This window comes from Lepus europaeus, chromosome 22, assembly GCF_033115175.1.
Source record: "Lepus europaeus isolate LE1 chromosome 22, mLepTim1.pri, whole genome shotgun sequence".
Taxonomy (NCBI): domain Eukaryota; kingdom Metazoa; phylum Chordata; class Mammalia; order Lagomorpha; family Leporidae; genus Lepus; species Lepus europaeus.
Window position 1 is genome coordinate 9,123,642 of NC_084848.1, and position 12,148 is coordinate 9,135,789.

The window sequence follows — 12,148 nt, forward strand, 5'->3', positions numbered from 1 at the left end:
ATCACATTTCCATAGCTTGTCACAAAATTAAGAAAAGTGTGTAATAAAGCAAATCAAATAGTATTTATAATTTAAAATGTTTTATGTTACATAAGGCTGTCTTCCAATAAATGCCAATGAAAATACAAGACTTTCAGCTTTTAAGAGGATAAGAAATATGTTTGGAAGTGTTATTTTATTAACTTCATAGCAGTTCTTTAAAAATTAAATGATTTAATAAATTTCACAGTCAATAATATATGTAAATATACTCAGTAACACAGTCATTTAGTTAGGAATTTTTAATTATTTGTCATTCATGTGCTACTGCTAAAGATGAGAGTTTAGTCATTTGAAAATTTTTATTACCTTCAAAAGTGCAATATAAAGACTTTTCTAAAAAACAAGTATATGCAGCCTTTTTTTAAAGTTGGTAATGAAGCGTGTTTTATTTGTCAATTATCTCATGGAGCTGAGCATGAATTCAACGCCTCCACCTCCTGGCTCTCATTTTTCAACAGCACTCACGACTAATGGTGAGTCAGGGGCCAGCCTGGCTGCTTCCATCGCTCATGGGAAGAAGGCGAATTCTGAAGTTCAGCTCTGCCTCCTTAACTGCCATGCGCTTGTTGTCTGAGCCTCACCCGGAAGGCACTCAGGCTACGAGGCTCCTGGTGTAAACTCAGATCCTAGGACTCAGGGGCAAAGGCTTCTTCTAAGTCTGGCGCCAAGCAGCGGTGGATTTGCTGCCTTCTGCGTTTCAAAGCCGTCTGCTCTTGGTCAGGGCTTTGCTACACAGGGTAACTGGTATCTACAGGCCTGGGGTGATTCTCTAGGGGATTTGAGAGCCAAACAGTGATGGAGCTCAGCAGGCTCAACCTGCTGCCCACTGGGAACATTCCACAGACAAGTCAGCCTCAGAAAGACATGTAACAGACTTCACGCAAGGATGGAAGGTGATACTCAACGAATTTTGGAGGTCAGGGTCTCGGGGAGGGAGAGTGCCCTCTTGGACTCGGCAGGCCCCTTCACGCTGTCCCTCAGGGACCGCACGCTCTTCTGCCGGTTCCGGGCAAAGCGGGCCCTCTTAATCTTCCACAAGGCGGCGTCACTGAGGTTGGCCACGTTGGTCCTCACTGCAGTGATGGCTGTGCGGAAGGAAGCAAGGAAACAGGGAGTCACGTTCCTTGCCTGCCTAGGTAAGGCAGCGGGTCTGAAACAATCCATCTGGGTAAAGCTTCAGAATTAAGATACTGAGATTGCTTAAAATCTTTCGTGGATGCCCCAGTCACCCAGCTCCTTCTGTGATGTGAAAAAGAAACCAAACAAGACACACAATCATGACTACTGTCTGTCGTGAGTAGGGCCTGTCCTTTTTCTGTTCAGACCGTAAGAGTCAGTTGTCTGCTTTTGTGATCACTGGATAGCTGAGTGGCATCTAGTTAGAGCCGTAGGTAACGAGTTCATAGGGATGTAGGAGCAAGTCTGCAAGGCTGGAATCTATCTCATACAAATGGCCCACAAACATTAAAAACATAATGACTGAGCAACACTTAAAGAATACATAATCACAAGCGGTTTTCATAGGCCCTCAAGGGAATGAGAAGTCTGGCTATGGAATGCCAGAATATACTGAAATCTAGAGATTCCTCTAGAGGATATTCAACAAGGATTTGACGAACTGAAGACATCAAGTCAAGGCATCCTCCTGTGGGAGGCTGAGCTCCGTGCCAAGCATCTTCTGTTTAACTAGGAAGCACAATAGAAACTGGGAATGTTCACAGTAAGTGCTTTGTTTTACTTACTTGTAGGAAAAGGAAATTCTTTGTTACAATCCAAATGTAATTGGGCTTCCAGAGAAAGTGTCTCAAATCTGTTGACAAAGAACTCCCAGCTCAAAGCAGGAATGTCTTGCTTCAGAAAATGCAAGAGCAAAAGCTTGCTCAATATTGTGGGTCGGTCTTTCACCACAGTATCAAACTGGAAGTCAAGACAGAGACACAGACCCTGGGAAAGAGGGAGAGAGAGGAAAGTCAGACAGACATCTAAGTTACTTCAACTGCAATATGCTATGTTAAGCCGATGGAACAAGACAACCTCTGAATCCATGATTATTATCTAGAATGATCCGACTGATGTATTTTCTGACTGTAAATTTTGGTAGGCAAAAAAAAATACAGAAGAGGAACTTTTCCTAATTGTAGAATGTCTCCAGTTTTGATTCAGAAATCTGAACTTAACATGTTATTGATTTTCTAATGTATCAAGTAATAAGTACTTAGCTCAAATACTCTCAAACCATTTCTTTCTTACTTTAAAAATATATTTATTTTATTGATTTGAAAGGTAGAGAAAGACAAAGAAACAGGGAGACAGAGATTTCTCATATGCTGGTTCACTTCCAAATCCCTACAACAGCCCAGGCTGGGCCTCCTGAAATCTAGGAGCCAGAAACTCAACACAGGTTTCTCACATGGGTAGCAGGGACCCAGTCCCCTGAGCCATCTCCCACTGCCTCCTACGGCACACATTAGCACCAAGCTGGAGTCAGGAACAGAGCTGGGACTCGAACCCACGCTCTGACATGGGTGACCCAAGCATCTTAACCACTGTGCCAAATGCCTGTCCCATATTCCACTGAGAAAAGCATACTTTCAAACCTGCATTTTAGACCTCACAAGAAGATGGTCTTTAAATTCCCTTTCAGTCTTAAATTTCGTGATTCTAAAAGAAAGGTCACCTTGTCTTCTCAGAATGTGACTGGACTACAGAATGTTAAAAAGTTGAAGTTGGAGTGGATTGCACGGACATTTCTCTAAGTCTATCATTCTACCTCATTTTAACTGAATGAAATCTAAAAATTGTCTCTAACAGTCATCAACTGAGTGTCTCTCACGGTCCAGGCCCTGAGCAGGGATCAGACACACAAGCTCCTGGTGAGGCTGACAAGAAAGACCAGTAAGGAGACAACCAGGGATTTTACAGGGGTGGGGGAGAAGAGCAGCCTTGGGCAGCACAGCCTAACCGTTTGCCAGATCCTGAAGTCTGCCCTTGCTTATTGGCCTTGAAATTCAGGAGTCAGCGTGCACACAGACACACTCACACCGTTAAGAATAGGGCCTTTTTATGAGTCCGTCCTGTGTTTGCTCTTCCTCTTACTAGCTATGTGATTCTGGAAAAGCTACTTAATTTTTTTTTTTTTTTTTTTGACAGATAGAATTAGACAGTGAGAGAGACAAAGAGAAAGGTCTTCCTTCCATTGGTTCACACCCTAAATGGTCGCTACGGCCAGAGCTACGCCAATCTGAAGCCAGGAGCCAGGTGCTTCTTCCTGGTCTCCCATGCGGGTGCAGGTGTCCAAGTACTTGGGCCATCCTTCATTGCCTTCCTGGGCCACAGCAGAGAGCTGGACTGGAAGAGGAGCAGTCGGGACTAGAACCCGGCACCCATATGGGATTCCAGCACCACAGGCAGAAGATGAGCCAGCCCGCTACTTAAGCTTTTTAACCCTCAGCTTCTCTATCTGTAAACTGAGAATACACAAAAGATTACTGTGATGATTAAATGAGATAATTTGTGATGGGACACTTTTAACACACGGCCCCACCAAAAAAAAAAAAAGCACCTATCTGACAAATGTTATCTCTTGCAATTATCACAAGTTTAAAGAATGAAATTAAAAAAATAGTGTATAAATATGGATAAACAATAACTCTGGACTTTGGAGGTTCTAGTCTTGGTTCTCTTACTAATTCACTTTGCTTCCTGGAGCTGGCATTGTGGCGAAGTGGGTTAAGCCACTGTCTGCAATGCTGTCATCCTATATTGGCGTGCCAGTTCCAGTCCCAGCTGCCCTGTTTCTGATCCAGCTCTCTGCTAATGCACCTGAGAAAGCAGCAGAAGAGGGCCCAAGTGCTTTGCTCCCTGTCACTCATGTGGGAGACCCAGATGGAGCACCAGGTTCCTGGCTGTGGCCTGGCTTAGCCCCAGCCACTGTGGCAATTTGGGAAGTGAACCCGTGGATTTAAAACCTCTGTCTCCCTGTGTGGCTCCCTCTCTCTCTGTCACTCTGCCTTTCAAATAAATAAAATAAATCTTCAAAAGCGATTTACTCTGTATCTTTTGATAAGTCGCATTAACAGTCCAAGACTTGGTTTCTCAATTATAAAATAAGAGTGCCAAATAAGGTATACAGAAAACTCTCTCCTGGTCTCATAGTTCATGTTTCTTTGGTTTTAATGTCAGTAGAACATTTAATTTCTTAGAGTTTTGCTTTTATTAACATTACATAATTAATAAAACATTAACAAATCATCTACTTTCTCAGCATTTACTCCAGCCCAGGAACCAACCAAACAGTAAAAGATAAACCAGCCTGGTCCCAAAATCTGTTCCCCCAATACCCACAAGTTATATGATAATGACAACTGTACAAGAGTGACACCAACCTAGAGACAAAGACGGAAAAGACAGTACCAATAAATAGAAAGAAGAAATTTTTTGCCATGGTTCTGGCGATGTTTTTGCTAATTTGAAAATTTCCACTGTCATCTTCATCCACGTGTTTATGTGACTGAGTGGTCAGAATGTGTGTGTGCCCCAAACGTCATCCCCAGGGTGATGGTTCTAGGAGACGGAGGCCTTTGGGAGATGGTCGGGTCATGTGGACAGAACACTCAGGAGTGGCATTAGTGCCGTTAGAAGAGGCCCCAGAGACGGCGACAGACAGCACCTGGGGATAAGAACGCAGCCCTCACCAGACATTCAGCCTGCTGGAGCCGCGATCCTGGACTTTCTGCCTCCAGATGTGTGAGGAATGAGTATCTGTGGTTTATAAGCTACCCAGTTCATGGGACCTTGCAGCAGCAGGCCAGACAAAGACATGACAGCTCCACGATTCAGTGGCGCTGACACAGACCACGTGCAGAGCCGATCCCACACCACACGTCACCTGCAATGCCGGCCTCTTGATGGTGTCAAGCAGGAGACCGGCCCTGGTGGCCACTGCTGGGTTCACGTCCTCCACGGCCGTCAGGAAGCAGCAGAAGGCATGGGCCAGGGAGTACTTCAGCAGGTGATTTTTGGTCACTGAGTGAATGTCCAGAAATCTACAAATTACAGCTACTTTTTCCACTGCAATAGAAAATACAGAGGATAAGAGACATGAATATATATGTATAGACATAGAATCAGACGAGAGAGAGTCTGAGAACTGAGCCCTCTCAGAACAAGTTAACTCCGCCCCCTTTACAGTGCCTTCCATACTAAAAGGAAATTTGAAGGGCACCTTCTCTGGTGTCCCACTCCATCTGGCAGCAGAGACCAATTTCACTCAGCACAGCGCTTTCTGCCAGGATTTAGCTCTGGGTTTTCTGTTACAGTTTTTAATGGGCTTTCTCTTTATCTAACTTCTGCCACATTTCAAACCTTCGAAGTGCCTCTCTGTACAAGGCCATTCCACGGAAGCTGTGCTGACTGCAGAGATAGGGGGACGCCCACCTGGCTGGCTCGAGGCCCGGGCCCCTACTGTGCTCTCAGTAGGTCTTGATGTGAAATGACAAAACCAGACAAATACTTCCCAGGGCTATAGAAGCTGTGCATTTCTCCCATGCTAAAAATATACCCATGCTTGATAGGTTTCTAATTATTCTGCAAACCTCTCTTAAACTAGTCCAGCCATTCTTAAAGCAAGCCTTATAAACAGTTACAATAGCTAGCAAAGAAACATAGCATGAGGCCAGTCAGGGAATTTCAGTGTTTTGCTTAAGCTGCTCTGGCCGTCTACAATATTCCTGTCTTCTTTTCTGCTTACTGACGTAATACCACCATAGAAGAAACTACTGCCAAGTTCTGCCCACCCTGTAAAGGCCACTGATCTCCACGAGTGACTTTTTCACCCCACGAACTGTTATAAAAATACCACTCATCTACACACAGCACTTGTGTGCTCATATATAGCTATGAGTATATGACATATCTTCGTTTGTGGTCTCAAATTATATCTATGCCTTTTATCATTTGTTGGCCTCTTACAGGTTTCTATTTGGTTTATCAGTTTAAATTGGGGACCTCTTGAGAGCAGGAAAGTGCAGATTTCTTTTTTTACTCTCATAGTGCCTGGAACAGATAGTATTTACTCTGTAAATTTACTGGTTTGCTTATCTTTAAAATATGTACTAAGCAGGTATGTATATGTATGTCATATATAAGCATCAATATAATATGTCACTAAGAAGCTATCTAGAGTGCTTGGAAGGAGATGGGAGTAACATGAAGATGATTCATTCACAACTCTTGGCTTCAAAGTCAAGTTGCCTAAAAGAGCATGGGCAGGTACAACTATAGTGGAAATGTAATATAAAATCTGTAAACACCTCTAATGAGGCACGGAAACCTGTAAGACACAATGGGAGACCCAAGGATAAAGAAACCACTGCCCATCGTGAGAACTGAGAAGGTGGACGCCTAAAGGAAGCATCTGAAGGTGAGTCAAATGAAAGTGGCATTCGGCTCGTGCCTGGAAGGGGATTCAGACGGAAAGCACAGAATGGCCAAGGCGTAGACGAAGGGAAGCAGCAAGCAGTGAGGGAACAGCCAAGGTGAGCGTAGAATGCAGAGCAGGACATGAGGCTGCGTGGACTCGCAGTCAGACTGTGGGAGGCACCGAATGCCGGTCTAAGGAGCCTGGAATTCCTCTCTAGGCACTGAAAACATCCATGAGCATTTTTTTCAGTAGAAAAGTCATATAATCAGAGCTGTGATTAAATAGATTAATCTGGCAATAATCATATCCTTCAACTGGAAGGACTGAGCAAAGTTATAAATTTATCTGTATTACTTGTATTTCCTACCTGTAAAATGCTGTTACTGTCATGTAGACTTTTGTTACAAAATTTTTTCTCTACCTTAATTCTCTACATTATCATGTTCTACCATCCAAATACACCAGCTCCTAGGATTCAGGTGGGCATGAAAAAGCAAGAACCTTTCAAAGTGGCGGATAACAGGCAGCTGATGGAACTTTCATCTCTGTGAAACACTTTTAAGACAACAAAATATGTGGAACTATGGCATTTTCCACATGGCCTTGCTTGTCGCCCCGAGAACGGGAGTCCTATAAGACAGGGTGACAGCAGGCCAGGGGAGCCCTATAAGACAGGGTGACAGCAGGCCAGGGGAGTCCTATAAGACAGGGTGACAGCAGGCCAGGGGAGCCCTATAAGACAGGGTGACAGAAAGCCAGGGGAGTCCTATAAGACAGGGTGACAGCAGGCCAGGGGAGTCCTATAAGACAGGGTGACAGAAAGCCAGGGGAGTCCTATAAGACAGGGTGACAGGAGGCCAGGGGAGTCCTATAAGACAGGGTGACAGCAGGCCAGGGGAGTCCTATAAGACAGGGTGACAGCAGGCCAGGGGAGCCCTATAAGACAGGGTGACAGGAGGCCAGGGGAGCCCTATAAGACAGGGTGACAGGAGGCCAGGGGAGCCCTATAAGACAGGGTGACAGCAGGCCAGGGGAGCCCTATAAGACAGGGTGACAGCAGGCCAGGGGAGCCCTATAAGACAGGGTGACAGCAGGCCAGGGGAGCCCTATAAGACAGGGTGACAGCAAGCCAGCAGACGCACGGCTCAGGGAGCACATGCAGCTTCCCTGCCTCCCACGTTACTCTGAGAACTTGCCATTCTGTGCGCTATGAATCAGCCCCATCGCTGCAGACTTGGCCCCGATGCCTCGAAGGCAGAGACTCCCAAACCTCATGAAATTACCTGAAGAATTTGTGAAAAAGCCAGATTCCCGGCCTCACCTCATGCCTGACTCAGTACGTTTAGGGTACTGATAACTGATAACTGAAATTTTCAACAAACATTCCCAGTACCTGTGTTGCAAGAAACCTCATGGGATGACCACATTATGTACCCAAGCTGAAACCTATCTGGAAGTAAGCAAAGGTGCAGTTAATCTAACATTACAGGCATCAACTGGGACTATCCTGGGCAAATCTGGACAGGACCACCCTATCTACAGACCACTCTGCAAAAGACAGATATTTCACCACAGGTGCTCGGCTACATAGACCACAAAGAGCACCAGCCAGCAGGAGAATGCCCTGTAAAAAGACGGGAGGAGGAAGGCGGCCAGATTAGATGCCGTTACTGCACACCTGGCTGACCTGGTGATTATTTTAAGCTAATACAGAAGTACCTGCTTCAAACCTCATCTTCCAGTCTTTGCTGTTGAAATTGCCATTGATGATTGCCCAGAAGATGTCAGCACCATGAGGAAGTGACAGCGCATGGAGGAGGAGCGGAACGGCCAGCGAGGACAGCTGGGAGAATTCAGACTTGACGACTCTCCATAGGCTGGGGACAAGGAGTAGCACAGTGGTCACCGTCAGCACAACCTTTCCAGGAAAGCAATCTTCTCTCCATTCACAGGCAGGCGGGAGGGATGCTCATGGTGAATCACACTCATCCACAGAACCGCAGTCCTCGCATAAACCTCCCGGAGCTCTGCCCTGCTGAAGTGCTCCTCAGAGAGCCACTTCCATGTACAATGCAGGAGAATGCCACGTAACGTGACATGTCTAACAGAAAAAGTTTAACTCTCATAAATTCAGCTGGATAAATGAAAAATGACTTAGCAGGTTGGTGACTCTTTACCTTGTCCCAACAGTGCATATCTGGGAAGCTTTGCTGGTTCTGTCTGCCCAGCAGGCTTCCCCCTTATTATGGCAAAGAAGAACTCCTTGTCTGTTATTACCAGGCTCTTAGTGAATTGGCAGGACTGTCAGTCAAACTCCCCACTATCCCTCTCATGATGGGGAACAGAAAATATAGGCTGATCAAAGAACTTATACCCTGAATAGTGATCAGTCTAGGGGTGGGCATGTAATGCCAGCATGGGGATGCCAGAAGCCCTTTGTGAGGGACTGATATGGACTCTGAGAGAAAGAGGGTCTCTCTCCTGTAATCTCAGGAACAAAGGGTGGTGTCAATTTAGGACTGCCAAGGGCCCTCTTGCCAGCTCTCAGGAAAAAAGCCAACACTTAACCAAAAATCCAACACTTAACTCCATCTAATAAACCAAGAGGAACTGTACTAAGCAATGGAGAGGGAGGGAGAAGGGGTGGGAGAGAGAAAGAGATCAATGATCCATCCTTGGTAATACTTTATACCTTAGCAAGTTTAAATCTCAAGTTCTACTGGAATAATTCTGAATATATTTTTAGTGATACTGGTTTCAAAATCTGTGTTCATTGCTTTTACTTGTTTTTGTTCTTGTTTATTATTGCTTTGTTTGTTTTCTATTTGCCTCCATGGTTAATATCAGAATCAAAACTGTTGGTGACATTTAAAAGCTTATCATGAGCAACTAAGATGGGAAGAGAGACGCACACGAGTCCCACCTTACAGAGAGCACGGAGGGGCACAAGCCACCAGGGGCTCATTTCTCAGTCAATGTTCCAGAGCCAGACAACCAAGGGAACAATTTCCAAACACTGAATGCTTAATCTGAGTGAAGTCGGACAGTGTGTTTGAGATGATCCAAGCACTTGGCACGTAGGAAGTGCTCAAAAACCCTGAGCTGCCACCTTCACCATGAAGACGAGGATGATGATCCATCCATAGCACAGCAGCAGGCCCCAGGAGGAATGCAGAGAGAGGGGACGTGACCTGGTCCTGCCCAGAGCCTCACATTGAGGTGAAGTAGGTAAACCACCTGCAGCGCTGAGACAAAGTCCCTTGGTGACAAACAGCCCTGGATTTTGCCTGGTTCCTGCGGCTCTCCCAGTTGTCTTGGGTCAGCCTTGCTTAAAGGAGGAAGAATGTCTTCTCGCCACATCCCTCCACAGTCTGCCACAGCTTTCGTGTTAGGTTTTCAGGTTAAGGGCGGTCCTTTGGGGAGCCACTGACCTCACCTCTCTATGACTGCGAATGCTCAGCTTTCCCCGAGGTCATGGCTGAGAACCCTTCACCCTCTCCTTCACCCTCTTCTCCCAGATATCACTTTGTCTTCTGGTTTCATCCCCCGCCAATCTTAGACTGGAGGTCACCATTCCCTCACCCGAATTCCTTTGTCACTCTGACCTGGCACTGTCAGGAAATCACTAATCCCTGATCCTGAATAAACTCATTGTCCGTTTCCTCTCATACACTCCCAGGCCCTGGGGCACTGGAGGAAAAAGTGACTCTGAACTTCTGACCTGGCTCGCTGGAACTATCTACCACCTGCGAGGGGTTCCTGGAGGTGCTGATTCTTGGCTGTTTCTTACTGACTCTCCACTACTTTCCTCGTGTGTGCTATTCCATGTACCTTCTTCCTGTGTTCCTCCAGTTCTCAAACCAATGTGCATCCTTCTCCCTCTCAAAAGTCATCAATGCCTACGGTTCTTGAGGCTCAAGTCACCAGTTATGAACTCCCCTTAACACTTTCTGTTTCTTTTCCTGAAAATGTACCTCCTTGCCCCTCCTCCTTTCCACCCACCCTTTGTTCCTGATTGCACACTCTCCTGCCTTCCAAAACTTGACTCCGTCAACTATTCCTTTCTTCTGGCCTCTCCATAGGCCCTTTCCCACAGTCCATAAGGCTGTTCAGAGTCTCTTTATTCTAAAAGTCCTTGAGGTTCACTCCTATTTCTAAGTTTCCGATGTTTCTCTTTCCTGTCTAATGCAGAAAGCTCCGTGCTATGTGCCGACATTCCTGAAGCCCTTGCAATGTCCTCTTTGCATGTCCTTAAATGTGGCAGTGCCCAAGGAGCTCTCTGTCCTCCAGTCTTGATCTGCCAAAACACAGCTCTGACCCTGTCCATTGGGTTGAAATCTTCCATGGATCTCCACGCATCATTAAATAAAGTCCTTATCTTCACAGCTCCTCACACTTAAATCCCAACCTACTTCTCCTGCATAATTTTCCATGACGTTCTCAAAACCATGCCCTGCAGCAAAAAAATAAACCATGGTATCTCCTAAGTATGCCTTCTCCATTTTTGCCCCTTCTTTCCAATTCTGTCTTATGTTTGCTCCTGACATTCCTACTTTCCACAAAAGGCTCTGCAATTCACAAGCCTCTATCAGTCAAAATCTATCATTATTTTAATAGAATTAAAAAGGAGAGAATAATCCAACATGGGAAGCAGGCTACACAGCAGACTCATAGAATGGCAAATGTCCTAAACAGTACTCTGGCCTCAGAATCAGCCCTTAAGGCATTTGGATCCAGCTAAGAAGCCCATGAGAGCATTTCAGGCATGGAAAGCCAAGACACTGTGCCAAAAAAAAAAAAAAAATGACCTGCATGAAAGATCTCTGTGAGTGAGATCCCAGTGGAAAGAAGGGAGCATCAAAGAAGGAGGTACCTTTCCCTGAAGGGAGGAGAGAACTTCCACTTTGATTATGGCCCTATCTAAATAATGTCAGAGTTTCTGGACTCATGAGGCTTCCATAGACTTGGCAGGTCCTAAAAAGAGCCTTGGGTGATCACTGATGTCATAAATAAAAGTGTCAATTGTTAAATCAACAACAGGAGTCACTGTGCACTTGCTCCCCATGTAGGATCTCTGTCCTTAATGTGTTGTACTGTGAAAATTAATGGTAAAACTAGTCTTCAAATAGTACTTTATACTTTGTGTCTGTGTGGGTGCAAACTGTTGAAATCTTTACTTAGTATTATAGAGTTGATATTCTATATATAAAAATAATTAAAAATGAATCTTAATGAAGAATGGGATGGGAGAGGAAGTAGGAGGTGGGATGGTTTGGGGTGGGAGGGTGGGTATGGGGGAAGAACTGCTATAATCCAAAAGTTGTACTTATGAAATTTACATTAATTAAATAAAAGCTTTCTATTAAAAAAAATCCACCATTATTTTAAGGCCCATTCAAATGGTACTCTCCCCTGAGCTTTTTCCTATCAAGCATCCGGAAATGATTTTGCCCACCTGTGTACTATACCAAAAAAAGAAAGTCACTTATCACATTCTCTGGGGGTTAACAGCAACTTATAAACACACGGGGTAACTATGCATCTTAGTTTATCCAAGATCTAATCTAGTTCATTCTATTGGTTGGGGAATATTATGAAGGCTATACCCTATAACTCTTAAAAGTAGGCCAATTTTGAATAACAGAATATATAGTCACCTTCTGTATGTATAATATTCATCCTCTT

At 44.9% G+C, this 12,148-nt stretch overlaps 1 protein-coding gene across 2 annotated transcripts in view; it reads right to left on the reverse strand.

Moving 5' to 3' along the window:
* The window catches only part of UNC79 (unc-79 homolog, NALCN channel complex subunit), a 230,655-nt gene that overhangs the window by 104,786 nt on the left and 113,721 nt on the right, over positions 1–12,148 (reverse strand). For both annotated transcript variants that reach the window (XM_062181218.1, XM_062181217.1), the window contains exons 22-25: positions 8,183–8,340; positions 4,931–5,112; positions 1,785–1,986; positions 948–1,127 (exon numbers count right to left, since the gene is read on the reverse strand). In XM_062181218.1, coding sequence (XP_062037202.1) covers positions 948–1,127; positions 1,785–1,986; positions 4,931–5,112; positions 8,183–8,340 — 722 coding nt within the window. The remainder of the gene's footprint in view (positions 1–947; positions 1,128–1,784; positions 1,987–4,930; positions 5,113–8,182; positions 8,341–12,148) is intronic.